Source organism: Netta rufina (assembly GCF_964035555.1).
Source record: "Netta rufina genome assembly, chromosome: 8".
Lineage (NCBI taxonomy): Eukaryota > Metazoa > Chordata > Aves > Anseriformes > Anatidae > Netta > Netta rufina.
Window position 1 is genome coordinate 22567129 of NC_140131.1, and position 25093 is coordinate 22592221.

Below are 25093 nucleotides of genomic sequence, written 5' to 3' on the forward strand. Positions count from 1 at the left end.
TGATGGCCAGCAGGAAAGTGGATTCTCAGGAAGCAGTGTTTGATGAAGCCTGTTTAAAAACCTCTGCTGTGCAAAACAGAGTTGTGTTCTGCAGTAAGAGCAAGGATTTTAGCCACTCTCTAATCACTAGCTTTTTCTTGTAGGGAAAAACATTGCAAAAACAGTTCTAAGGAGTTAGGAAAGCTCATTAGCAACTAGGTACTGAAATAAGTTTCTACGTACTCTACCCAAGTTAGAATAATCAAATTAAATAAAAGATGTTTTTTAAATATAGTTTTGAATGTGGATATGTGTTAATAGACACAGCGATTCACTGGCCAGTTTAATTGCTGTAATAAATTTGCAGTAAACCTCTTGGAAATAATATTTTTTTTCAGATTGATACATCCTATCTATGCCTGCTTCCTCCTTTGTCTCATTGTTAACTACTATAAATTTCCAGGTAGATTTTTGTAATTGGTAACAACGCAAGAAATCCCAGCTGTATGGAAAAATATGGAAAACGTAAGCACCCACTGAGATGGTCAGTAAGCTGTACTTCTGACTACAGAAACTCTAGGAAGAAATGCCTTTTTTCTTCTTTATGCCTTTCAAATTAGCCTCGTGAAGATCATACGGAGGTGCTTTGTGGGAGGGCATTCCAGACTGTGGGAGCAGAACAAGTGCCTTTAGGCATTTGAGGTCAAAATGTGAACAAGGACTTAAGACATTTATAGCTGTGTTTCTCCTTGCTTATGAAAAGATTTATTTCAACAGTTTAGGGACAGTTTATATAGCAATCTTAATTTGGGGATAAGAATGCTTTGTTGGCACAAGTTATGTGACGCTTTGAATTTTATGTTCTCAAGGAGCTTCTTCACAGTGCACAGTGCGTATGTTCTTTCATGTAAGATGCATGAAATAATGCTTTTCTGTAAATTATTTGCTACTGAGATAACAGGACAACACCCTACTCTACCAAGTGGAAACGATGTCTCCTGGGCTAGGCCGGGACCCAGCCAGAAGGGGATAAAGGAATGCCTGTTGCAGTATTTCCCAGAGTCTCGACCCCTTCGTTCTTGGAGCAGAACCAGATGCTGACCTACCCTCTGCACCATGGAGGCACCTCTGTGCCTTGAGGCTCTTGCCGTTGCATGGGGGACAGCAGGTGCCCCACTCCCCTGGGTTTTAGGTTGGACTGGCAGCTTGTTGTGCAGACTGACAGCCCCCGTGCTGGATAAGCATGGCTAGCCTTTCAGGCATGCACCAACGAGTAGGTAAATCAAATCCTCTACTAATGCAGTTGGAGCCCTTACCTCTGTCTTCAGCAGCTCTGCCCTGCTGCAGCCAACAAGTTGCTCCCAGCACCTTCCTGGTGCTGAGCACTGCATGGGAGCTAAAAAAAGCAGTCCTGCAGAGAAGCAACTCGGGGATGCAGGCTTGGAGTAAGCAAATTGGTCTGCACCGGGGTAGAGCAGAGAGAAGAGAATGTGCTTAAAAAAGAAAAACATTTGTGAAGCTTTGGCTTTGGCTGTGTTTTCGATGAAGGGTTACATATTGTCTTGTACAGCAAAGATGCCAGCTGCAGTGTAAATAGAGTAAGAGCAGGCTTAGTTTCAATGAACCCTTGTGCTTTTTAACTCTGATTTGCTCTTCTGTTCATTTCATGTAATTTAGATAAGAGGTTTGCACATCACTTACAGTTTTTCCTCTTATGTCTTTAAACTGTTGATTCGAAACAGAGGCACTTGAGAGCGCTGAAAGAATAGTGTGTGAGTGGGGGGTGGTGAACTTAGTTTATGTTAGTGCTTCATTTTCTTTAACTTATTTATTTTCCTGATATCTAACCTCAATTATTTTTATTGTTTCTTAAGCTTTGTAGTGAAGGTTAGTGTGAAGGATTGAATATTGGAGGTTTCTCAACGTGGTCTGTCAGTAGGTTTTCCACTCAACCAGGCAGTGGGTCAGCTTTTTCCTTGGTCTGTCTTTTAAGATATCTTTTTATCATCAAGTCCCACACTGAGTCATTGTAGTGATGGTTGAAAGTCCAGGTGATAGTGATGCACACTTCTTGTTCCTTAGATGCCCACAGGGACTTTCAGAACATCTATCCCTGTGTTTCGGTGTAAACCCCACACCAATACATTTGTTCTTGATTCCTTCGTTCCCTGACTTTCCCAGGTATTTTCTGTCTGATTGCCTAAACAAAAATATAAAGATGTGTCGATTTTCTAGATCATGTGAATTATCCCACTAGGTCTTTGTTACATGTGTGTAGGTCAGTCCACAGATATTTTAGATACCTATGTGGCAGCTTCCTAATTTTATTCCCTCCGTTACAGTCTTTTATCCTGGTCACCACATGCAACACTTATCAGTAGGTCTTCCTACATTCTCATTTTCATCTTTGAGACTATTTGAACTGCGTTAAAGCTGTCCTCACTATATTCCTCTTCCCCACAACCCCGCTTCCCTTTTAGGATCTGGATAAGTAGAGGACAAGAATTGTAATTCTGTGATTTAACTTCTTTTTAATCAACCCTGTTTCTGTAGGGGTGCGTGTGTTTGTGCGGGCAGTGAGAATTTTCTTGGACTGTGGGGTGAGTCAAGACTTCATAGGCTAATTCATTTTAATTAGAAATGTGTTCTTCATGAAGGTCAGCTTCAGTCAGCTTTTGTGCTAAACAATCCTAATAACGGAATAACGCAGATCTTTTTACTTGCATTGTTTAAGCTCAGGGAACTTCGAGTACAATGGGAATTAGAGTACAATTATTCTTGATTCAGTGGCATATGCTTGTTATATATTTTTTTCTCCTTTCCAGCAAGTAAAAGAAAAATTCCTTGAAGTGGAATTCTCTTCTATATGGTCTCGTGTCCCAGACAGGGTCTGGGATTTTGATTGTGCCTTCTGAATATATCAGAGGCCACTGCGTTCCCATCTTCACTTACCTTGGAGAAGGAAGTGGGCTCTGTTTTGCAAGAGGACTGCAACACACAGTTACGGCCCCAGTGCAAACGGCGACTTTCTCTGCAGAAAGTCCCTGGATGTAGCGGTCTTTGTCCACGTACAATCTGTGACAGAAGCATCCTTTGCACTCGAGTAGTCTTCCACCTCTGGCACCAAATGTGCTCAGCAGTAGATGAGGGAGGTGAGTGCAGAAATAGAAATGAAAGCAAGAGGAATTTGGGTTCACCTGTAAAGACTCTGCCAGGTTAATTAAATTTTTAAATCTTAGGTTTGTGTTCTTACACTAAAGTGTGTTTTTCCCCTGTCTGAATTAGGTTCCCCCTTCCCATGTCTGAAAGTGCAATTTCGGGGCATATTGAAATATATTTGAAGTATTCTCTTTCCATTAGGGAATGTGAACTTCTTTTAACTGTAAAATTTCCACGTTTATACTGCCTGGTTTTTGACAGATATTTCTTTTTTCTTTTGAGTAATGGCAATAGTTCTGTAGTGCATTTTATTCAAATCTCTGTGTTTAGCCTTATGTCTATTGTCAGGTACTTTTTTCCATGAATTACCAGTCAGCACACAGTTTGGTAATTTGTTAGTCTAAAGCCCTCATTATTTCAAACTCTTTTAGTGTAATATATTATTAGACATTTAAAATAAATTTAAACTGCTAGACAATTTAGTTTTTATAACCTTAGGAATATTCTCAAAGGGGAATAGAATGTTATTTCAGCAAAATGAATGAATTGAGAAAATAACCAAAATATACATTAAATTTGGGTAATGTAAACTTAAAAATGGATTACAGAAAATCACGTTGCTTAATAGGATGTTTAAATAACTCCTAGAAAGACTTGGAATATTTTTAATGAACATTTCATTTAAGCGTTTTGTTTCAATATTTTTGAGGCTTTTGGGTGGTGGTGTAGTTACCGTAATACTTTTTGGTTGGGTTTTTTTTTGGTTGTTGTTGCATGGACAGCTTTGCAATAAGCCGTCCTCTTCTATCTTCGAGTGTCTTGAAAACAAAATGAAAAAATGTTTGTCTTAAATGTTGTTCTTCATTAGAGTAGAACACATTAAAAGATGATCTCTGTTGATATTAAGAGTCAGCATCTGAAATCGGTTCATTGACTGCTAATAAGATGATTTACACCAGTAAAACTTGGTAGTATGAATTTAATTATCAAAAGGAGCCAAAGAATTAATTTACATCTAGGAAATTATAAACTTGTGGGGTTAGTACTTGATAGTTCGCTTCACTTACGTATTCCATACTGAAATTTAAGTTTGTACCGATATTTTTAAAGCAGTTATCTTCTTTTAAATTTTTCTCTTGTTGCTGCCATGCCTCCTTCACGTTGAACTAATCTCAGTCTGTCAGTGTTAGAGAAGGTCTGTAATATATTTTTCCCAGCAGCGGTTCCTTGTTGGTTGCAGTATCTGTAAAAGCTAAGGACGTTAAGGAGTAATGGAGTATATCTTTCAAAGCACGAGTAACAAGTAATAGGAGTGTTTTGACATAGTGTTTAAAGAAAAAAAAAATCATGGAATTTGGTTTCCAGCCCAGAACTTTGACTGACTGTCTGGGAATTCAGTGCTGTATGTCAGTGTTATGTAGAATTAGTGTATGTGCTTTGGAGTGGTTCTTTACAAATATAAAAGTGTCCTGCACGTTTAAGGCCAGTGTATTGATGGTTTACAATGTTCTCTGTCAGCATTGAAGAAGACCTACATTCCTGAGGAAGTGCTATGTCTCCAAATAAATATTTCTCCTCCTTCTGGAGAAGCAGAAGTGTTATCTATCTTGTCTGCAGTCTGACTGTATACTATAAAAATCCGTTGTTCTCACAGGCTTGTTTCAACTTTCAGATTTCAGTGCACCATTTTTGTTGTCTTTTCTGTGTTTGCACTGATGTCGCTGCCTCTTGCATTGACCTTGTTTACCTTGTTCTGAAACTCCTGGAGACTTCCAAAGACATTGCAAATTTCATAGGTTCTTTGAGACAGCGGATGTTGAGCACGTATAGACAGTTTTACTGGAGCAAAAATTGACGTCTTTATTGGCTCTTTAAAGTCTTGTTTTCTTAAAATCACTACAACAATATCTATCTAAGCTGCCATTTCAAAATTTTATAAAGATAAGACAGCTCTTACAGCTATTTCAATTATTGGTTAGATTTTCTTTTTTCCTTAGGAAAAGGCTTGTTCCTTAAGTGTGTTCTTGGGGAGTCCCAGCTGACAGTATCCTGACAGCGATGATGAAGTGAATGCAGGTGTTTATCATCTTAACAGAACTCCTAGTCTGCATGCTGCTATATTCCATTTCTTTTTTCCTCCCTAAGCAAATAGCATGGAATAAAAGAGAATGTTAGGTGTGATTCAGAGTAATGTTTGGTTATAGAAATCCAGGCGAGGGGTAACTGGGATTCTTTAAAGATCTTGTTATTTTATGCAGAGGAGAAATGACATGTTTTAAAACGTCATAGCAAGAAATGAAAAGGTTCGGTGTTGGTTTGGATTAGACAAGACAGAAAATTAGAAAAACGATTAAAAATAATTTTAATGATTGGTAAGAGTGTATTTTGAGATGTTGAAAAAATGCAACTGAAGAGTGTTACTCTGGCAGCGAATGAAGACCTCACCCACCATTCAGAAGCAGGGGAAACTCCTTCTCCCAGCTACTGGTAGGCCAAAACGTACTCGCATCTCCCACTTTCTGTGCTCATTGCTCACAGCAGTGACAACGGAGTCTCTGGTTGACTGAGCTTTTGTGGCTGCTTGGGTGGAAATTGCTCTGGCAGCCAGAAGTGGCACGGATGTTGCCTCCTGACTTCAGCATCCCGCTTTCCTCAGCAGCAGTCCCCCTCTGCTCACAGCCCTGGGCTGTGGCAGCACACGCTTGGTCTCTTAGCAGAAGGCTGCAGCCAGTGAAGTGAGACTGATGCCAGAGGACTGAAAATTTGATTTGGGTTTAAGCTTAACACGTTTCACTAACCTATTTCCTAGCTACGCACTCTGTTCTACCTGGCTGCAAAGTGCAGCTTTGGATATTCTGCTCTCAGACATCAGCAATGTCTGCTCAGGACTGCGTAGCTGGGCCTGCGGGGGAATTGCTTTTGGTGCCGAGTGTTTGACAGCTCTCACATCTGATGTTTCAGCATTATCTTGTCACTCTATTTCAGCAAGGGTGCAAAGGTGAGCACGCATGGAATTGACAAAGATGTCTGTCAGTAGATGAGTTCTGCAGTCACACAGGCAGTGATGACAGCTGAGCAGTTGTGGCTATTTCTGTTTGAGGAAGTCTCCTTCCTTCCAGAGGTGCTGCTTTAGGCTTTCCCAAGCTGTGGGTACCTCCTGCTGACCACCTCTGTCTGAGTTCACCATCTTCCATGGTATGTAAAGGGAACAAGTGGCCAATGCAGTAGAATTTGTGCCTACGTTCCTGTTATGTGTTGTTAAGTGCACCAAGCACACAACACCTTTTAGAGTGATACTGCAGCAGGACCTCTTTTCTGTATTCTACTGCAAGTGGTCAGCCAGGCAACACAAAACAGCTAGCAATGTGTTGTTTCCTTTATTGCACACAATTACATGGATGGAAACAGCATGCTGTTATCAGGAGAGAGCTTATGGGGGAGCAGCCCTTGGACATTCCCATGTAATATGCAGCATCTGCAGATTCAAAACCACTTCATGCGCAGCTCTACTGCAGACACTTCCTTCCACACACACATCCTACTGCTAGAAGTTAGTAATAGGCTGCAACAAGGTGCCTAGCACCTTCCAGTCATGTTTTTTTTTGTTGTTGTTTGGTTGTTTTTTAATGACAGTAACTTTAAAGAATGCTTTGGTGTTGCTTCTTTTGCTGTTTTCCTCTAGCTCTTGATCGTTCTTCAGTTATAATAGTTTCATGATATCTTGGATGTTCAACTGACTTTTTTTTCCTTGTGTTCCCATACTCATCCTTGTCAGGTTCCTTTTTCAGAGCTGAGTTATTGTTCAGTGTTTGCTATGATGAAGTCTGCATTCCCCACTCGCATTCAAGTCCCTGCTGGGACAGATGATGTACACTGAGAAAAGACTGTAACCATCCCAAGACAGACTTCTGAGACAAGTTAAGGTCAGTTTGAGGAACAATTTGGCTGTGAATTTCAGGAGTGTTTCCATCAGGAATAGTTCCATGGAAACAGTCTTCCTGATGAGTGTTTCCAAGGAGGCTTCAGTCTAATAACCATTAATTTCAAAGGACAGAGGGTTGCAGATTTTCCTGCACATCACCGTGATTATTTTGGGATATTTTTAGTCAAATTCTGAAACACATTTCAAAACCAACTCTCTTGATGTTTTGATGGCATATGTCACTTAGCATTTGAAGGTAATGTTCTTGATAGAAAGGAAAAGTGAGAGATGATTATGGAGTGTTCAATTATTATTTTTGTACTTAACAAAGGAGCATCCCTAGAGTTACCTATTTTACCAAAAATATATATATATTTTCATGAAGGAGTAAGCATGTGGTCTCCTTACTCTTTTGTTACAATTCAGCAGTTTCTTTGATGAAATTAAGAAGCCAGTGTATGTTTATACGTACTACGTAGAGCAAAGAATAAGATAACCTCAGACAGTTGTCTCAGGAGTTAATGTTTTCTGTGACCCAAGTATCCTGGTTTGCCTTTAAAAAAAAAAAAGGGGGGGTGGGGGGAGCTGAAATGTAGCTTTCAAAAATGCTGCTATTAAAAAGAAAGAAAAAAGAAAAGAAGAAGGAAAAAAATAGAAAGAGGAGGGGTGGGGGGGAGAAGACTTGACACCAGAAGCTCTGTCATACCAGAGTTTCTCTCGGATGTCTGGAAAAAGTCTTATACTTCTGGGATGCTTTCCAAAATATTTTCAGTGACCATTGCCACAGGCGTGAACTTCTTAATGCATTTTGCAGTAATCTCCACCACAGTGAAATTGATTACTGTCTGAAAGCTTTTAATGATAACAAGCAAGTAGGGCAGCACAAATACCATGAACTAATTTGTGTCTGTGTATTTTGTTGCATCTTCAGGAGTCTTGCAGAGACAGATGTGTTGCCTCAGGAAAATTCTGCTTAATTTTTTTTTTTTTTTTGCATAATTATGTAATTGCTTATTTATCATTTGATTTAGAGGGATTCTTTTTTTCACACATGCATGCACACATGCCTCTCTGCGTGCACGCGCACACAAAAGATCTGGAAACAGTCCCTCTCAGATACTTCTTTCGGTATCCAAAAAAAGTGTACATTGATTTCCTTAATTTTAATGTTTTCTAGGATTTATTTTATAGAAACTGAAATGCATTCAAAGGCTTGGAGTGGTTTTAAGAAATGGATTTCCAGCAGGAAAAAAAAAAGGTACTGAAGCAGAGGTGTATCTTTCTTATATACCTACAAGGGAATTTCAGGAGGCTTATAAATGAGGGTCTCTCTTTTTATGTGCAGGTTGAGGGAGTTGAAGAAGCTGAAAGTACCGTTAAACTTGTGTGTTTTTTCATTTTATTTCAGTGTTAACCTAGTATTCCTAATGCAAGAAAAACTTCAAAACTGAAATATGAGCTGCACACCTATTCAACGAGAATAGTTTTCAGGAATTATGTTCTTTCTTTAAAGAAAAAAAGACATGCTCACAAATAAGCAAAGTTTTAAACTATATGAATGGAAAGCCTTACGCAACAGAGAAGTTAGATCCCACAGGCACTGGTATGTCAGTGTCGCTGTGCCTTCTGCCAGCACGGCCATGCAGCGCTAAGGCCCTCCATCCTGTGCTGTGGCTCCCACAAACCACAGTGATTGATGGATGATCCGCAGTAGGTGAAGAGTGAAAAATACGAACTTGAGCACCAGCAGAGAAAAACAAGCTGTCATAAGCAGGCTTCATTACAAGGGATAAAAAGGTCAAAATATACTTCCACCCCCCTGCCTTCCTTCAGAGCAGCCACTAGACGCATCCAAGCCGAATTTTTCCAGACTGTTAACTGGTTCATCAGTCGGGGCTTTCTCTCAATTTTAAATGCCAGCACCACTTCAGTGCAGAGGAATTGCTGGCTTCCTTCCCAGACAAGATTTCCCAAATTCAAAATGACCTTTCAAGATTCTAACTAATAGGAGCTGAACAGAGATTTCCTCTCCATTAGGCCTTTTCTCAGATTGATCCTTCCACTGAGAGCACCTCCCCCAGCACAGAACAGCGAAAGCCCAGCCCTTCTACCTGGGATGATAAAAACCTCTTTTGAAAAGGGGCAATCTTAAACTGTGTTGTTCTACATCCCTGAAAGTATTGCACTTCTGTTGGATGCCCTGATTATGGAAAGGCATGGGGAGTACCAGCGAACTATCTGGTGCTTTTTATTTTGGATCCAACCATTCAAGGTCTGAATCAACACAATGGGATTCACGGTTACCTGCCATAGGGCTGAGGCAGAGGGATGAGAGGAGTGGCAGAAGAGCCCTGGAGCAGGGAATTAGGCTGCTGGGTGTGTGGTTGTGCCACACCAGCAGGCTTGCTGGGCTGGAGGAAGGGCTTACAGCATCATCCTGCACTGCAGCCTGTGCTGTGGTGTGCAGTCCCTCGGGGACAGCAAGGTCAGGTCAGCATGAAAAGGGCTGGGGGAGGCAGAGGAAGCAGGATCCTAATTCTTGTCACCCAGATGGTGTTCTGGCTTCTCACCCATGTCTTGCGATCGTCTTGATGCTGTTGTGATCTTCTGTAAGGGTTTCACAAAGGTTTCATATGCTATTGAACACCGTTAGTGCAAACGTCTTATGGCATTGTTGGTTCAAATCAAAGCTTGGGTAACTACTGAGAGAGGGTTTGGCAGAGAGAGGTGGAGGCACAGTCAGCCTGGTGCCTGCTCTGTGCTGCACAGTGAGGCATGGGCTGTACATTTCACCTTCTGCCATTCAGCATCAGCGCAGTTACATCTAGCTGTGCCCTCTACAGCTACTGGGAAATGAGGCAAGGTAAGGTAAAACCCAAAATTGAGAAACATGGTATTAACAGATAACTGAAAGGCAGTCCTGTGAAGTCTTGAAAAGCAGCAGGATAGTAAATGCCTTTTAAGAATGACAGCAGTGACCATTTCTTGAAAGGATGAAGTATTTCAAATACAGAGTTGTGAAGTTTTATGGTTCTATTCCCGAAGAAGTTTGGGCGGAAATAAAGTGGCAGAAACAAATAGAATACAGCTTCTAATTGAGAAAAACACACTGCGGGAAATGAATGTCATACTGTAAAATAAATGCCAACGCCAGACTAAAAACTGAGTACACCTTAGCGTCAGGTGTAATCCCACAGCTGAATTCAGGAGGAACACCAGAGATGTGACACATCTCTTGAATTTTTAATAACACCTTGTGGGAGAAGGTACCAAAAGATTGGGAAAAATAAGTGGATGTGTGAAGAAGAGTTTAGGAAAGATTGCTGTAAAATCCAAGGTACCAGCTTCCATCGAGAAGACCAGCTCAAACTTGAAATCACTCGATTCTATCATCAGATCTCCCTTATTTAGCTGCAGTTTTCGGTTTGGCATCTTCAGCTTTGTTTTGTATGAGGATCACTTCTCTGACATGGTTAGAGGATAAAGTCTTGTAACATTGAGGGAATGTAAGATTTGGTATTTCTGCTTCTTTCTCTTAGCAGTCTGGGTTACCATCCTAAGCCTTTGTCATATTTTTATATTGAGATTCTCAGTCAGCAGCTCTCGTTTTATTCTCCATTTTCCTAGTATTGTTTCTGTTCAATGCTGCATAAATGGTTGATACTTAATAATATATATAGCTACATGTGACAGTTTTCTAATGTCATGCAATTTTTCTTGTCAATACAGGTACATGTGATAAAAACTGCTTCCTTCATACTGTACATCTGCTGTGATGCAGCACAGGTCCAGAGTTCCCACCTGTGTGCTGGTGGGAGAACAGACAGGGGAATGGAGGCGTCGTCCCCCTGCCTGTGTATCTCAGGGATTGAGATACTCCAACTCTTTTTTTCTTTTGCCTCAAGTTTTTGCTCAAAAACTTTAACTTGAGCACTTCGGGAGTCATTTGTATGTAGCACTTTGGGAGTCATTTGTATGTATGTGAGTGCTTCTTGATGCCTGGGTGGCTGACTTCATTGAAGAATTAGGATCTGTTGTGGCAAACTCAGCAACTGCAATAGGAAACTTTTAAAACAACATCCTTTTAGCTGACAGACATCAGCTGTCTCTGCTGAAAACACTGTTAGGTATGTGGTTCTTTCTTGGAATAGAGGATCTGCATGGTGGTCAAAGATGATCTGGTTTCAGCGGGCAAAGAAAAAGTCTCAGAGAAGTGTTTGGTTTCAGTTCTTTATCATCAACAGCTAAAACCACGTAGGGGCTGATGGCAGAAGGCTGGAGGGCGAGGTACATAGGTGGAAGGAACACGGTCTCGTCATCTGCAATTTATTAAGTATTCTTGTGCTGTGCTTTTTGTAAAAATGTTAGAATGTTTACATACGCGTTGTTTTTCTGTCAAAGCAGCTCCTTCGGCATTTTATAGACAATTTAGAGTTATGTTTTCTACAGCTGTACCCAGGAGTGTGTTCAGGCCTGAATTCCACTAAGTTGTCTGTAACTAAATGACTTGCCTTGTTTTTCTACAAAAGTTTGGAGTAATATGAAAGCATCTTACGCTTCATTTTTCAGCTTTAGAGCCAAGTGTGGTAAAGCAAAGACCATTGTGAAGATGCTGTGTGGCTTTCTAAGCAGAGAGAAAAATAAACCGAAATAGAAACTCAGTAAAATGCTCTTGGGTATATTTAAAGTTAGAATATGGTTAACTCTTGGATATTGATTTAAATGCTATAAAAGTTGCTATGAAATGTTCTAAGTTTGCATTTCCATCAGATGCCACGGAGTGGGTTATTCTGCACTGGCAGTGAAGCAGCTCCTGGATGTAAATGGGTCTGGGCCTTTTCTCTTCAAGAGTAAGCAGGCATATTTCTAGCACACACCACTAGCATTTCTTGGCACTTTTTTTTCTCTTCTTTCTTTAATATAGATCATTCTGGCTCAGCAGAAGAGCCACTACTTCTTGTGTCTGTCTCTAAAATGGGGATAACGATCCAGCCATCCAAAAGAGTACAGCACTACAGGACATCTTCGTTTTGGTCTTACTTCGTGCCTCTGCTGCTTAACGTCTTTGTCAAGACGTTAACATCTTTGACAGAGGTGTTTCGTGGATACCTTCATTTGCTATTAGTGTCTTGAGAGCTGTCCTGTCAGTCCAAACGACGTACAGAATAAAACCCCGCTGTAAAACAGCCTTTGCCAAGCTTTTCCAGCGTGGTCTGCGCTTCCAGTTGGGAGCTTGATTGCTTTGGACTTGGATTCCCCACAATTAGTGTCGTCAGTTAGGTTTGGGTTGGTGTCGTGACCCCTAGATTGGAAACTGGTGTTCTAAAACTTAGTTAAAAGCGGTCAGCAAATTGCCACTTAATTCCCAGTGACGTAAGTGAAAGTGCCATTAGGTCAGTGTTCACCTCAGACGTGCCTCGCAGTCTGAGCACCATGTGTTTGCATTGTCCTGCCTCAATTCTGCTTCTGGTCCTCAGGATATATGACGAGGAGCAGTTTGTCCTGCGTGCTGCTGCTGTGCAGTCCCTGGCCTGAAGGGACAAATGAGAAAACCCTCTTTACTGACGGGAAGATGAGGAAGTGATTGAACCATTTCTTTCCCTTGAAGAATTCTGTTGCCCTTACAATTCAGCTAGCTGCAGTTGTGTCCAAGGTTTTTTCTGCTGCTGTTTTGACAGAACCTACAAAGCTCCTAAATCAGAGGTAGGGGGAAAAAGTAGCTTTACGTTGTCCTCTGGCTGAAAGCAGAATCAAGTTCATTAGATCTGAAGTCCTGGCTGGGCCCGTGCTGGGGGCAGGGAGCTGCCTTTGTATTTTTTGCATCCCTTGTGCCATTTTGGACTTCAGCAGTATTTATTTTTAGTATGTTTAAACACTGCAGAAGGGAAGGGGCAGTTGTAATATGGCATATTTACATCATGCTGTCAGTTCCTGGCAGCTTATTTGCCTGTCAGAGGGCAGGAGAGAACTAGTCCATTAAGGATGTGAGTGCTACTTATGCCCACGAGTGGTGAAACATCGTCTCAAGGGTCAGAAGGCCTTCCCCGGCTAGCAGGTTGGTTTGTTTTTCTAAGGTGCATTATGGGGATTTTTTTCATGTCATGGAGACAGGAATGGGCCATGCTACCTCCCACTTTTTCCCTCTGCTCCTCTACGCTGCATAGGAAAGAGAGCAGCGAAGTCTGTGGACATGAGATCAGCGTGTGCTGGTTTTTCCCTTCATGTCATGCTTAATTTTTCCTCTCATGTCATGCTTCAGTTCTCTGCCCCTTTATAAAAATAAAAATCTATAAATAAAAAAGAACAAATGCTGAGGGGGACAAACTGGACCCACAGCTATGTGCATGTCGTCACTTGTAGAAGTGCGCCTAGCCCCATTCCTCCCAGGCTTCGTACATTCCCCGTTTCTTACGCTGTCAGCTTCTCCGGATGGGAAACATGCACAGATACAGTGCTGGCTGGAGAATTTTTGCCCAGCCATAACGTGATATTAATTGAGCTGAGGCTGAAATGTTGTTGCATTCATCTTGTGTTAAATTAGCTCATGCTCTGTGTGTGTGTATACATACGATTTTTTTCCTCTTTCTTTGGAAAAAACGTTGCTCTGGGTTTCGCTGCCATGCTTGAATGCTGCAGTAATACCTTTCTCCTGGAATTCAGCAATACTTAGGTCTGATCTCTCGTATGTGACACGCTGTCTCTGTTAGGATTTCAAGCCTAGGCACCCTGTGATTTCCCGTTCTTGGAAACTGCGCTGTCTCAGCATGCGGGTAGGAGGCCATGTAAATAAATACCAACCACTTCTTAGCCTTCAGTAGGCATTTCCTTTTTCCTGGTGGCTACAGAAGAAACACTTTCTCACAGTTTGGCACCAAGCGTTTATAAAACTTTCCTGCTTCTGGAATTTTCGTTTAGACAATCAGATTCTTGGTATAGCTTTTTTCATTGGTTTCTATTTTTACTCATCTGTAGTTGCCCGGTTTATCAGTAAACCGTGTCTGTCAGAATAAGCACTTAGCAGAAACTTCTAAATTTCTGGTAAGGGAATAGTAAAGGATTCTAAACAAATTTTCTAATAACGAAAGATTGACTTAAAGAATAAAAATCAAGCTTATCTGGTTTTCTTAGTTACGATGGCATAAATAGCATAGACTTTTCTGCCCAAAACGTGTTTTATTATCTGTCCTAAGTGCTTAAAATCAAACCCAAATATTTTATCATGTAGTCCAGCATTCAACTGGAAAATATGATTTGTTTTAATCCAAATGTTAATATGTTTTCAATTTATGTATTAGAATATTTTTTCAAGTGTGGGCCACTTGGTCGGGGCAGCAAAGCTAATGTGTTGTTACCTTTTAAATGCTACCAGTACTATTTAGCACATAAGTTTATAATATCAAAACAGATCACGTCAATCAAAGGCAGTGTTAGAGGACAGTGCATGTCTCCTAATTTTTATCTGTATGTATTTTATGCATAAGTTCCATATTTAGTTTTATTTGCTACTTATTCATTTATTTTTTTTTTGTTAGTAAATTGCTAATTTACTTTGCTTAGTTTTATTTCTCTCAGTGGTAACTTACTGAATAGTTGACAGTATTCTCTCCTTTCAGTTTGCTGATCTCAAAGGCTCAGAGAGCACATACTCCATGCGAGCAGAATACAGACGTGAGCTCTGACAAACAGCTGGAGGCTGGCACAGAACTAGACTCCTTCATCAGAATTCTTGGTAGATGGGAGAGTGCAGAATATACTATATGTGATCTTCTGTGGGCATACTTTCTAGGATGGCTAAGCCAGAGGCAATTTGAAGATAGATCAGATACTTTTTACGTAATACTCCCACACTGGATTTCGTAACTTTTGTATTTAACAAAACAAGACAGTAGAAACCATGCTTTACCAGAATGCCCTTTTGAAATATGCTTTTTCCTCTACTGAGTTCTGTTATAAAGCTGTCTAGGAAAGTGAGCCATTGTTGGACACATCACTATAATATTTTTATAGTTTCACTCTTAGATACATTCTCAGCTAGTTTAGTTTTGCAATCTGCTGAAGCTTAGCCAAGTTAAATTGTTTCTGCCCTCCCAGCACACACATCCCAGTCTAGCTAGAATTTATTCCAGTTCTTTGCAGTGGAAGTTACTTTTGTGTATTTCTTCTGGAAACAACATGGAAATACCTATTGAGAAAAATGGATCCTAGCTAGGCTTGGCCCTTTTGCCTTGTCTTAGGGTATGATAAAGTGTTATCACAGGCATGTTTCTTACCTGAGTCAACCACGTAATGTCCCTGTTTGCAATTCTCCAGCAAGTGCTCTGGATGCTAGGCTTCATAGCTAGTTCTAACTATGGCTAGATGGAGGCCTGGCAGTCTTGCTTCATGTTGGCAGGTAAGGGACTGTGAGAGAATCCTCAGCTTTCTTCCTTTGGTGATTTATTTTGGAGTTTTGCTGTGGTTTATCTGTCAGTGAGAGGACTTAAAGGAAGTCTAACACAACAGGAACAAGTTATAATCATTGTGCTTTTTTTGTTCTGACCACATAAAGTAGCTTGAGGGTGTTACTAGTCCTTAATTTAGAGTGTCATGAAGCAAGAAACTAAGAAAAGGTGAAACTTGACTGATGAGACTGCTGTAAATTAGAGTTGTGATGCAAATGAGAAAGGAGTTCACAACAGCAATAGTGAATAGATTATTCCTGCCATGTGGATAAATGAGCTGGTTAGATTGGAGGTCAGTCTTGTTTATGTACAGTATATATAAAACCTTGTTTTTTCTATGATTTTGTATTTTCCGCTGGTGAAAAGAAAATTATCCCTGGGATCAGCAAATGCCAGCACAAATGCCAGCATAAAATAAGTGATAACTGATTAATTTCATATCACAGGTTACTCCAGTTGCTACACAGACTTGGTATGAGTGTTCTGGATTGATTAGATTCTACTTAGTTAAATTTGACCCTTTTATTTTTGGAAATCAAAGGAATGAAGAAGAATAAATGTCGATATTTATAAATTGCTGATGGAGTTTTAATTATTATTTTTTATTAGGAAACATTTTAATAGGGTTAATGAAAAACAACTGGAATTGAGGTTTCATTTCTGTTGCAGACATGTCGATGAGAGATAACCAGACATTTCAGTTTGGGATATTTCCTTATAATAAATGTCCCAAAGGCATTGCTGACTAAACGGAGCATGCTGGTATCAGGCTTCTTTGAGACTTATCACATAGCATTGGTTGGTTTAATCTGTTTTGTTTTTCCTAGGAAAAAGAGAAGAAGTATATGCTTCCTCTGGACAACTTGAAAGTGCGTGATGTTGAAAAGAGCTTCATGTCTAGCAAACATATCTTCGCGTTGTTTAACACAGAGCAGAGGTAAGAGAATGTGCTGTTCTGCAGATAGTGCTATAAAGGTGCATCTGGCCAAGCATTTTAATAACTGGGACTGCAGTTCTGGTATTTCCACTGTGTGGAGTGAACAAAGATCTTGATACTTTTGATTTATCTGCTTCCTTGCTGTTGCATAATCATGGGATGAAAGGTTAGTGTCCTCCTAGCCACTCGTGGGGTGAAACAGCTCCATGATTAGTCATCTAGTTTTTCTGTAGGGCTGAATAATCATCTCCTGATCCTATTCTTGTTTTGTTTGGCAATCTCCTAGGCTTACCAAAACATTCATGACTTCTGTACCTTGTGACAAGATTTAACTGGTGTAAATCACAAAAGTGTCATTGCTTTCCACTTTCTCCAGTGGAAAAAACTTGCTTGCCTGTAATCTTCGGAGTCATTCTATTGTTTGTTTGGGTTTAAATACAGCTGAATGGAGAACAAATGAAATTCCTCTGCCTCTCTAATTCACAAGAATCTTTGCTTTGTAGTGTTTTGACTCACCCTTTTCTTTCCAGACTCCATCCTCCGATTTAAGTGGTTTGGGCACTCTGTGGAAGCCTGCTGAGGGGGCACAGCCAATTCAGATAACTGTGCACAAATAAGTCCAGAAAACATGAGAACAGGCAAACAAACAAACAGAAAATACAGTGACCAGTATTTTCATTGATTTATTACTGAGGAAAAGAATTACATTTGCAGCTAGCTTGGTGGAATTCCGTTTCAGCAGATGAGGTGCAAGTTCTAGAAATGATTTTTCAGGGAAATAAGTAAAATCACTTCTATTGGTAACATGAATCGATGCCATTGTTCTCCTCTTCTTTTCTGCTAAGTCCCTTCACACCCACTCCCTCCCTCAATCACCAAAGCAAGGCAATCCAGTCAGATGTTGCACAAGTTGATGAGGGCTGGATGTGGCTCCCTGCAGAGCCAGCTGTTGTTGCTCCCGAACTGGCCAGAAATAGTCCTTTCAGAAGCAAAGAATGCCCCTCCCTCCTGCAAAGTAAAAGCAAAGGACAGGGCTTCTGGGCTGTCAAGTTTCTGCTGGCTCCAGAAACATGAGGACGCAACGTGAGTCTCACTCTGAACTGCCCCGTGAAGGCTTTGCCTACATCTGCTGACATCTCAGCTAACCCACATGTGGACATTGTCTGCCAGAGAAATGCCCTTTGAAAGTATGTCTCTCAAATACTTGCTGGGAATAAGATTTCAAACACTTGACCACTTGTATTTCTGGAGCACAGAAAAACACTTGGAAAAACTGTTCATGTTTTGAAAAAGCTTATATGATCTTCAGATGCTGGAAAATAATGTAATTCAAGCTATTCTGCTATAGATACTCGTGAATCATCCCGCTATTGCATGTACTTCAGTCAAGAAAGATAACTTTGTCCTGGTGTTATAATCTGTTAATTATAGCTTGATGTTTCTCCTTAGTTTGGTTAACGTTCAAATGCTTTCATCATCTTAAATATTAATGGCCAAACTGCTGTGAAAATCCAAGAGAAGCATTCATTTCCATTGGCAAATTTGGGATTTGGGGTGTTATATAGCTGCACTTTTTCTCCAGATCTTTGTACGTACTGGACAGCAAGGATTTCAAAGTCAGATGTCTAAAATGTTTGCCATGTCTGCAATAACCCCGCCCATTCGGGCTGTGAGCAGACCTTAAAGCGTCTGCAAGCTGCTCTAAAAACATCCTTCTATCTATATGGGCATGTTAAGACATGACAGCACAGTGATAAGATGACAAAATAACTGCCGTGGGAGAGGCTGTTGATGAGGACAGTCCTCCAGCTTGAAAGGAGGCAGAATTTGTTCTTGAAGAAGCGTTTATTGTTCTCATTAAAACGGCAATCCCTCCGTTACTGTGAAACAGATGATTTTCTGTTTTTCAAGATTTGCCTTCTTGCATAAACCGATGAAAAGAAGCTTAGTATCACTTTGCTTTCCCTGTCTCCCAAATTCATAGTTTGTGTCAGCAGAAGCAGGGATCTGTAAGGTCCCTTCCAACCCAAACCATTCTGTGATTCTCTGATACTGCAACTGGAGTGAAATGATCAGCCCTCAGCTGGGGACTTGTGTGCCCTTTCCCCCTTTCCTAGGGAAACTGAAACATGGAAATGGTAAAAATCTGTTGAAGTAAGGAGCCTCGTCGTTTTATTTTCTGCTGATGTATTGATCTGATTTCTGAATATGTAGGGGACTAAATATTGTTTGTTTTTCCAAAATTCATATAGTAACTTAGTTTCTAGTTCCTTTTGAAAACCTAGTAATTGGGACAGAAAGCAGCTTTCTTTTTCGGAGTTTACCGACCGAGGGTTCTGGCTATGGAAATTTTTTACTAGTTAGACGTAGGTCATTAAAGAACAAAGGCAAAATCATCTACTCTGGCTTGATTGACAATAGCATGGAGATTATTCTCTATCTCTTTTTTCTGTAATCTATAGGGATTTTTTTTCCTTGACTGTGCAAACTTTCTTAGTGTTCAATTAAAATATTTTAATTTTCAAGCAAAGTCTCTGTCGGAGAAGAACTTTAATCAGCTTGTTCTCATTTTCATTCCCAGCCCCTCACTGCATAGGTATTTGCTGCAGCCATATGTTTCTGATACTGTACATTTCAATAGTTTCCTGGATTATGCACTGCATTTTTTCCATTTATGAAAACCTTTCCAGTTCTGAAATACAGTTACCAGGAAAATCCTCATTTCACTGCATAGAAGGAAAAACCATCTCGAGTCAGGAGGCTTGGGGATAGAGGCAAAAGGAAACTAACAGTATCTGTCATTTTGATTTACTGCAGAAGTCAACAGTTCTCTGACAGGAATCAAATGTGACTTGGTAATGTATAGTAAATGGAGACTGTGATGATTGATTTCACAGTGAAGATAAATTCTCATGAAACGAACATAATTGCACGGCTATGAAAACCCTCCATTGTGAAATAATTAAATTATTTTCCTGTTACTTTCTAATTAAAATATTAAAAAAAAAAAAAAAAAGGAAAAGGGGGGATAAAAAAGAGAAACTTTGGTGTGAAATAGATACAGTATTGCTTAAAGAGCGGGGATGTGGTGGGGAGGGGTGGTTTAGAGTTTTGTTTTTTTGGCAAACTTAATTTATTTAAAATTTTTGAATGGGTCTGTGTACTTATTTTATAGACACCAAGAAAGACCTTTGGAGATGGACTCCTCTAGTTCATTTACCGTACCAGCAGTGGGTATTAAAGCCAAGCACGTTAGAGCAAGTGCCCTTTGACTTCTGATTTGTTTTTGGCAGCGTCCATCTATGTGAATCTGCCTCTAAGCAACTGCAGTTGAGCTGCAGGGTGAGGCAGTATGTGTCTAAACCGAAGTCTGTCAAGAAAGTGAGTTCTCCTTTGTGCTGACCATCCTTTTCTCTTCCCTTTCTATCTCTACAGTAAGCTGCTGGCAAGTCATTTAGACTGGAAAAGAGATCAAATGTATTCGAAGTATTTGAAAATAACCATACTGTAGAAAAATTCTAATGCATGTGTGTTTTTTCTTTTGTTTTTCTGCTCACTCTTGTGAGAAGCAGAGTGATAGAAAGTATAATCATCCTTTTCAGAGCATGATGTTGAGAAATTTTGTGAAGGGCTTGAATCCTGGCTGTTCCTCTCTGGGCAGTAAGGATGCTGCCCTTGAGTACTGCCCAGTATTCCCAGAGGGCTGGAGCACCAGTGCAGGAGCCCAAGGACCGGAGCCAGCTCTTGAGACTCGTGCGAACAGAAGGCAGTTGGAGATTTTTCCCTAGTGGTGTGAGGAGATGAAGGGTGGCAGAATTTGTAGATGTAGCTGCTGATTGACTTTCCTAAGCAGAGCTAAGAATGGAGGAGAGGGGATTTTGTTGGCACATGCTTACGTACAGTAGGTTCACCTTTTGTGTCAGAACTGGTGGATGTGTGAGATGCTTGTGCAGAGTTCAAGAACAAACAAATCAAATTCTTCCCATCCTAGGAAATTTACTTTGCTTTTAGTATTTCCCTTTGCCTGTTCCTCATGTATTTCCCATAAAAAAATCCAGTGATTGGCACTTTTTCTTGTAAGTAAATACTATGGTTTGGGACAAGAACTATAGTCTTAAATGTGCCTCCCTTTAGGATCTGTGTAATGGTTGCTTATCAGTAGCCTGTCTAATGCAGGAAGCTCTGTTCAAGAAGATGGCATCAAGTCTCCTTGCTCTTCTACTTCCCTGCCCTGCCAGGATGCAGATGAAGCAGAATAACCATGTTACCTTCCTGTTACCTTCCTCTCCTCTGTGGTTCTGTATCCTAGTAGGATGTGAGGAATGAATTCAAAGCACAAAACCATTCCTCTGCTTGTCTTCACAAGAACAGGTCCCTGAAAATGAAACGCTCCTCACCAATTGTGAAGCAGTGTGACAGCTGCCATCCCTGCGTGAGAGCTGCCTGTCTGGGGCAGGCTTATTGGACAAACAGATCACTAATCTCAAAAACAGATGAATGCCAAGGGGCAAAGCCATCAAAAGAAAGCTTTGAGGGCACCCAATAGGACTGGAGATATAGCTGCCAGATGATAAATTTTAGCTACTGGCTCCCGAGCACACAGTGTCAGGAATGATACGGCCCAAGAAACTGCATTGTCTGCTAGGACCCAGGAAAGTACACTATGTCTACCGAGTGAGAGGTACGACAGTATTTATTTTGGGTACCTGTTGTTGGCTGAATGTTGCCCTAGAAGGAGATGATGGAGCATAAGTCTGCCCTGGGGCTCCAAGTGCATTAGAAATTTAAGTACAGATTTTCTTCTTACAGACAACAACTGGTTAACTGCTATGTGTCTATAAGGGAAATTGGGAAGGAGCCAAAATAAAGGGAACTAGTGAAAGGAGACCGGGTCAGGGAGGTGTTGGATGGAAGCCAGGCTAAAGGAGAAAGCCTAAGATGAGATGTATGTTAGTTACTGTTTTTGAATTGCTAAGAAAGCTAAGCCCCAGGAAGAGCTGGACTGTGAGCTAGTCACAGCCCTCTCTGTTAGAAATGGAAGAAAGAGAATCTAGTTAAGTAAAAAAATACCCAAGCTACACAAATGAAATCAAGAAAAAAGCTGCTGAGGTTTGTAAACAAGCTATAAGAGCTGGGGAGTACAATATTAAGAGTAGGAGAAATGCACAAACCCAAACAAGAGCTAGCCCTTGTGCCCCCATCTCTATTCCATTAAAAGTAAAATGAAATAAAATCCGGAATATTTCATTCTTGTCATTACTGAGAAGAATTCTTTGTATGATAAATGAAACAGGATGGTAGATAGGTGGTGGTGTGAGTATTGAGGTCTAAAATTGGCATTACAGAGCAAAGGGTGGTGCTCAGGCAAAGAAACTGCAATGCCAAACCTGAATCTTAAATCTGGGGTGATACCTGAAGAAAATTCCCTAAGAGACTGAAATGTCTGTGGCATCTGAAACATCAGTGACACCTACCAGAGAGACAGCTGGTGTAAGCATGGGTCAAGTCATGGTAAAGGTGATTCAGCTTGCCGGACAACTCCTTGCTGGCTCACCGTGACCCCAAAAGGCCACCAAGGCCACCGCTGCCACATGCGCTGGAGCCGTAGACGTGCTCCCTCTGTGCATGGCGAGGCTCTGACAGCTGGGAGCAGCTTTTGTGTCTGTGTGGCCCGCAGGGCAGGTTCCAAAACAGGCTTCCATCCCCTACCACAAAAATGATCAAACCTTCTTCTCTAGGGAGTTACGGAATATTTTTGTGCCAGTTACTGCAGCTTTTGGCCTACGTGCTGTTAGTTTTGGCTGCGTTTCTGTTCTGGATTACATATAGAACTGCAGAAATTCCATTGTCCGGGGTTGGCTATATGCTAGGCAGCATCTCTTCTGTTAATTTTCACCTTAAACTTGTTTGTGTGTGTATTTGTGTGTGCAAACTTGAAAACATCCGTATACTTCTGGGAGACCGCTTACATGAGTTAACGGCAAAAACCTTAAGTGCTGCTATTTCATGGCATTGTCTCCGAGATGGTCTCTCTGGCTTTTCTGGATATTAAGAAAAAAGTCTTCGGAGACTTGTGTAATTAATTTTAATTAACATTCACATTGGACTGATCTGAAATGGCACGCCTTGATAGAAAATGTTAGTCATTGCTGTTAACTCATAGCAGATGGCCAGTTTGGGTTCTTTAAAATATATGATTTACAGAGCCTCCAGTAGAGCTCTCTCACGAGAAAAATAGCGCATACAGTCAGACCTGCTGCTGCAGAATTACAGGTGGCTACATGGTACACTGAGACTAAGGTTAGACAAGTGGAGCTGCCCATTAAAAAAGCAGAAGATACACAGTGGAGTTCCATTCGGGATTATCTTTCTCAATTGTGCACGTATATTTGCAGTGCCTGGATTTTGTTATTTTCTCCATTTTTCGCTTTAGGTGACTAATTACTAAGCCCATATTCTGTGTGATTTAATTTTCAGTCAAATCAAAGCTAAGTAAGAACTGAATCTTCTGCATTTGTTGTGGAATAAAATTGGGCCAATTTGCATTTGGTTCGAGATTTGGTGTTCATTTTAATTTGGCATGCGTCCTAATAAAAGATCAGAAGTTCACCAAAAAAGGATTTTGGGTGATGAGCACAATTGTTTGTAATCCCCGTGAAGGCGAATAGTGATGTGTCTTTCAGTCTGCGAGTACTTTTGCTCACCTCAGTGTCACTGTTTAAGTTCAATGTGTTTTGTGTTCTTCGTAGGATTAAAGTTAAATTGGCTTAAAGGCACCACTCTAAAAAAACAATAATATTCTTGCTCTCTAATTGCAGTTCTGTCTCCTCCTATATATTGGCAGGTTTAGGGGCATCTGCATTAAATCTTGGTTTGTTTTTCTCTCTTAAAAAAAAAAAAAAAAAAAAAAAAAAAAGTATATATAATAATAATAACCTGCACATAATAATATAGCTTTGTCTACTGAAATATTCCAGATCCAACCCAATCTAAAAGCTATGTATATATGGATATGTGTTAATTTATGTGTATGCATATCAACTGGATTTGTAATGTATATACAGTAATTGCCTTTAAAATTTTTCCAGGTTTGTTGAAGCTAAATATTTAATCTTATCTTGATACTAAGAAGTTACGAAAGCTATTTTATGTCTTGAGGTCTAGCATTTGTTCAGAAAGCAAACAGTTTTGATGTGCAGTCACTGCAGGGGGAAACCAGCAGGTGTTGAGTGCACTGTAGTAGACATCCAGAAAGTTCTTTGTGATATCCACTTTGCAGTAAGTCCCCTGTTGGTCCCGGATCCTACAGCTTTGCTTTTACATACACAATTGAGCTTTCCCTATGCAGCGTTGACAAGCCAGGGTTTGGGACTAGTGTACGCTTTCAGGTACCTTATTCTGTTACAGCTTGTTCTTTAGGATTGTTCTGCGATGGGAGGGGTTAAAGAAGTAGCTATGCACAATGTAAAGGCCGTTTCTGCATTAGATACTTTGCTTTGGACCCTGAAATATATGGGAGAAAGGAATTCAGAGTGCTGGAAACAAAGCTAATGGTAAAGTGAAGTTGTACAGCTGGGTGTCTGCTGGGCTCTCAGGTAGTGGGTCACTCTGGTCTAGAGAAGATGTGTTCCGAGGAGGGAACCATCCCAGAATCAGAAATGACATTTTTAGTCCACTTGGTTACTCATCACCGTGAGCAATTCTGTTGTGATTTTTCTGGAATGCACATCTTGAGGCCTGTGTATTTAGGCTACAGCAAAACCTGCAGACAACAAATAGTAATCTTGTGTATTTTCCACTCTTGGAGAGGGAAAATATTTTAATCTCTAGTAAGGCAGCTATAGGTTTATTTTCATGTACCGTACAGGATATTCAATTACAACGATGAGACTCCACAGGAGGAAGCCGCGTAGGTAGGTGTGGTACATGCATGTAGCTTTGCACACAGCTCCCCTGTTTGCTCACATTTTAAAAATGTTAAATATCCAAGGGAAATGTGGCATGCAGATTGCACGACGAGGCATATTCCCATTTATTGTATCTGTTTTCTTTCTTCAGTCCCTGAGCTTTAAAGTCTCCTGAATTTCAACAGGGCTTGTATAGCTGCAAGTTCTTTTTTGCTTCTTGGTATCCTGTATTATATCACTCTTGCAAAAGTATGTGGCTGCTGTAGAGATGACAATGAGAGTGTGACCTCACTGTTCCATATGGAGTAAGTAGGTGAGGGCTGAGTAGTAACTGTTCCCCTGCGCTGCTATCTTCAGCAGCTTTAAAAAGTAGAAGGCAGAACAAAACAGAAAAGTTGAGTTGTTTTCAAGAACGTTTTTACAGCTTTCCATGAGATGCCAATGGCTTCCTAATGAGTAAAACATGTTAATGCGCTTTTTGTAAGATTCCACTAGGAACAGAAAAAGGACAAACTCTCTTCAGGAGTTGCTTTGGCTTTTTTTCCTTTGAAAAGTTCCTGTGCCTGTCAGCCTTTCTGGAAGAAAGAAAGGCAAAGGAAGTCTAGTAGCAAGGGAAGCTGCTTTGGGAGGCACACATCCATCTACCTGCCTTAATGCAAGCTTCCTTGGGAGCTCCAGCTCGGAGCAGATGCTGTTTAGCTCCTCGTTTATGCTGCGAAGCTGAAACCTGTGTTGCTTTGTGATGGTT

General features: G+C 40.6%; 1 protein-coding gene across 4 annotated transcripts in view; it reads left to right on the top strand.

Annotated features, from left to right (window-relative positions):
• Window positions 1–25093, top strand: part of DNM3 (dynamin 3) — a gene marked incomplete at its 5' end in the record, with an annotated part of 185864 nt that overhangs the window by 94902 nt on the left and 65869 nt on the right. For all 4 annotated transcript variants that reach the window (XM_084291313.1, XM_084291312.1, XM_084291311.1 and 1 more), the window contains one exon: window positions 16329–16438. In XM_084291313.1, the coding sequence (XP_084147439.1) occupies window positions 16329–16438 (110 nt within the window). The remainder of the gene's footprint in view (window positions 1–16328; window positions 16439–25093) is intronic.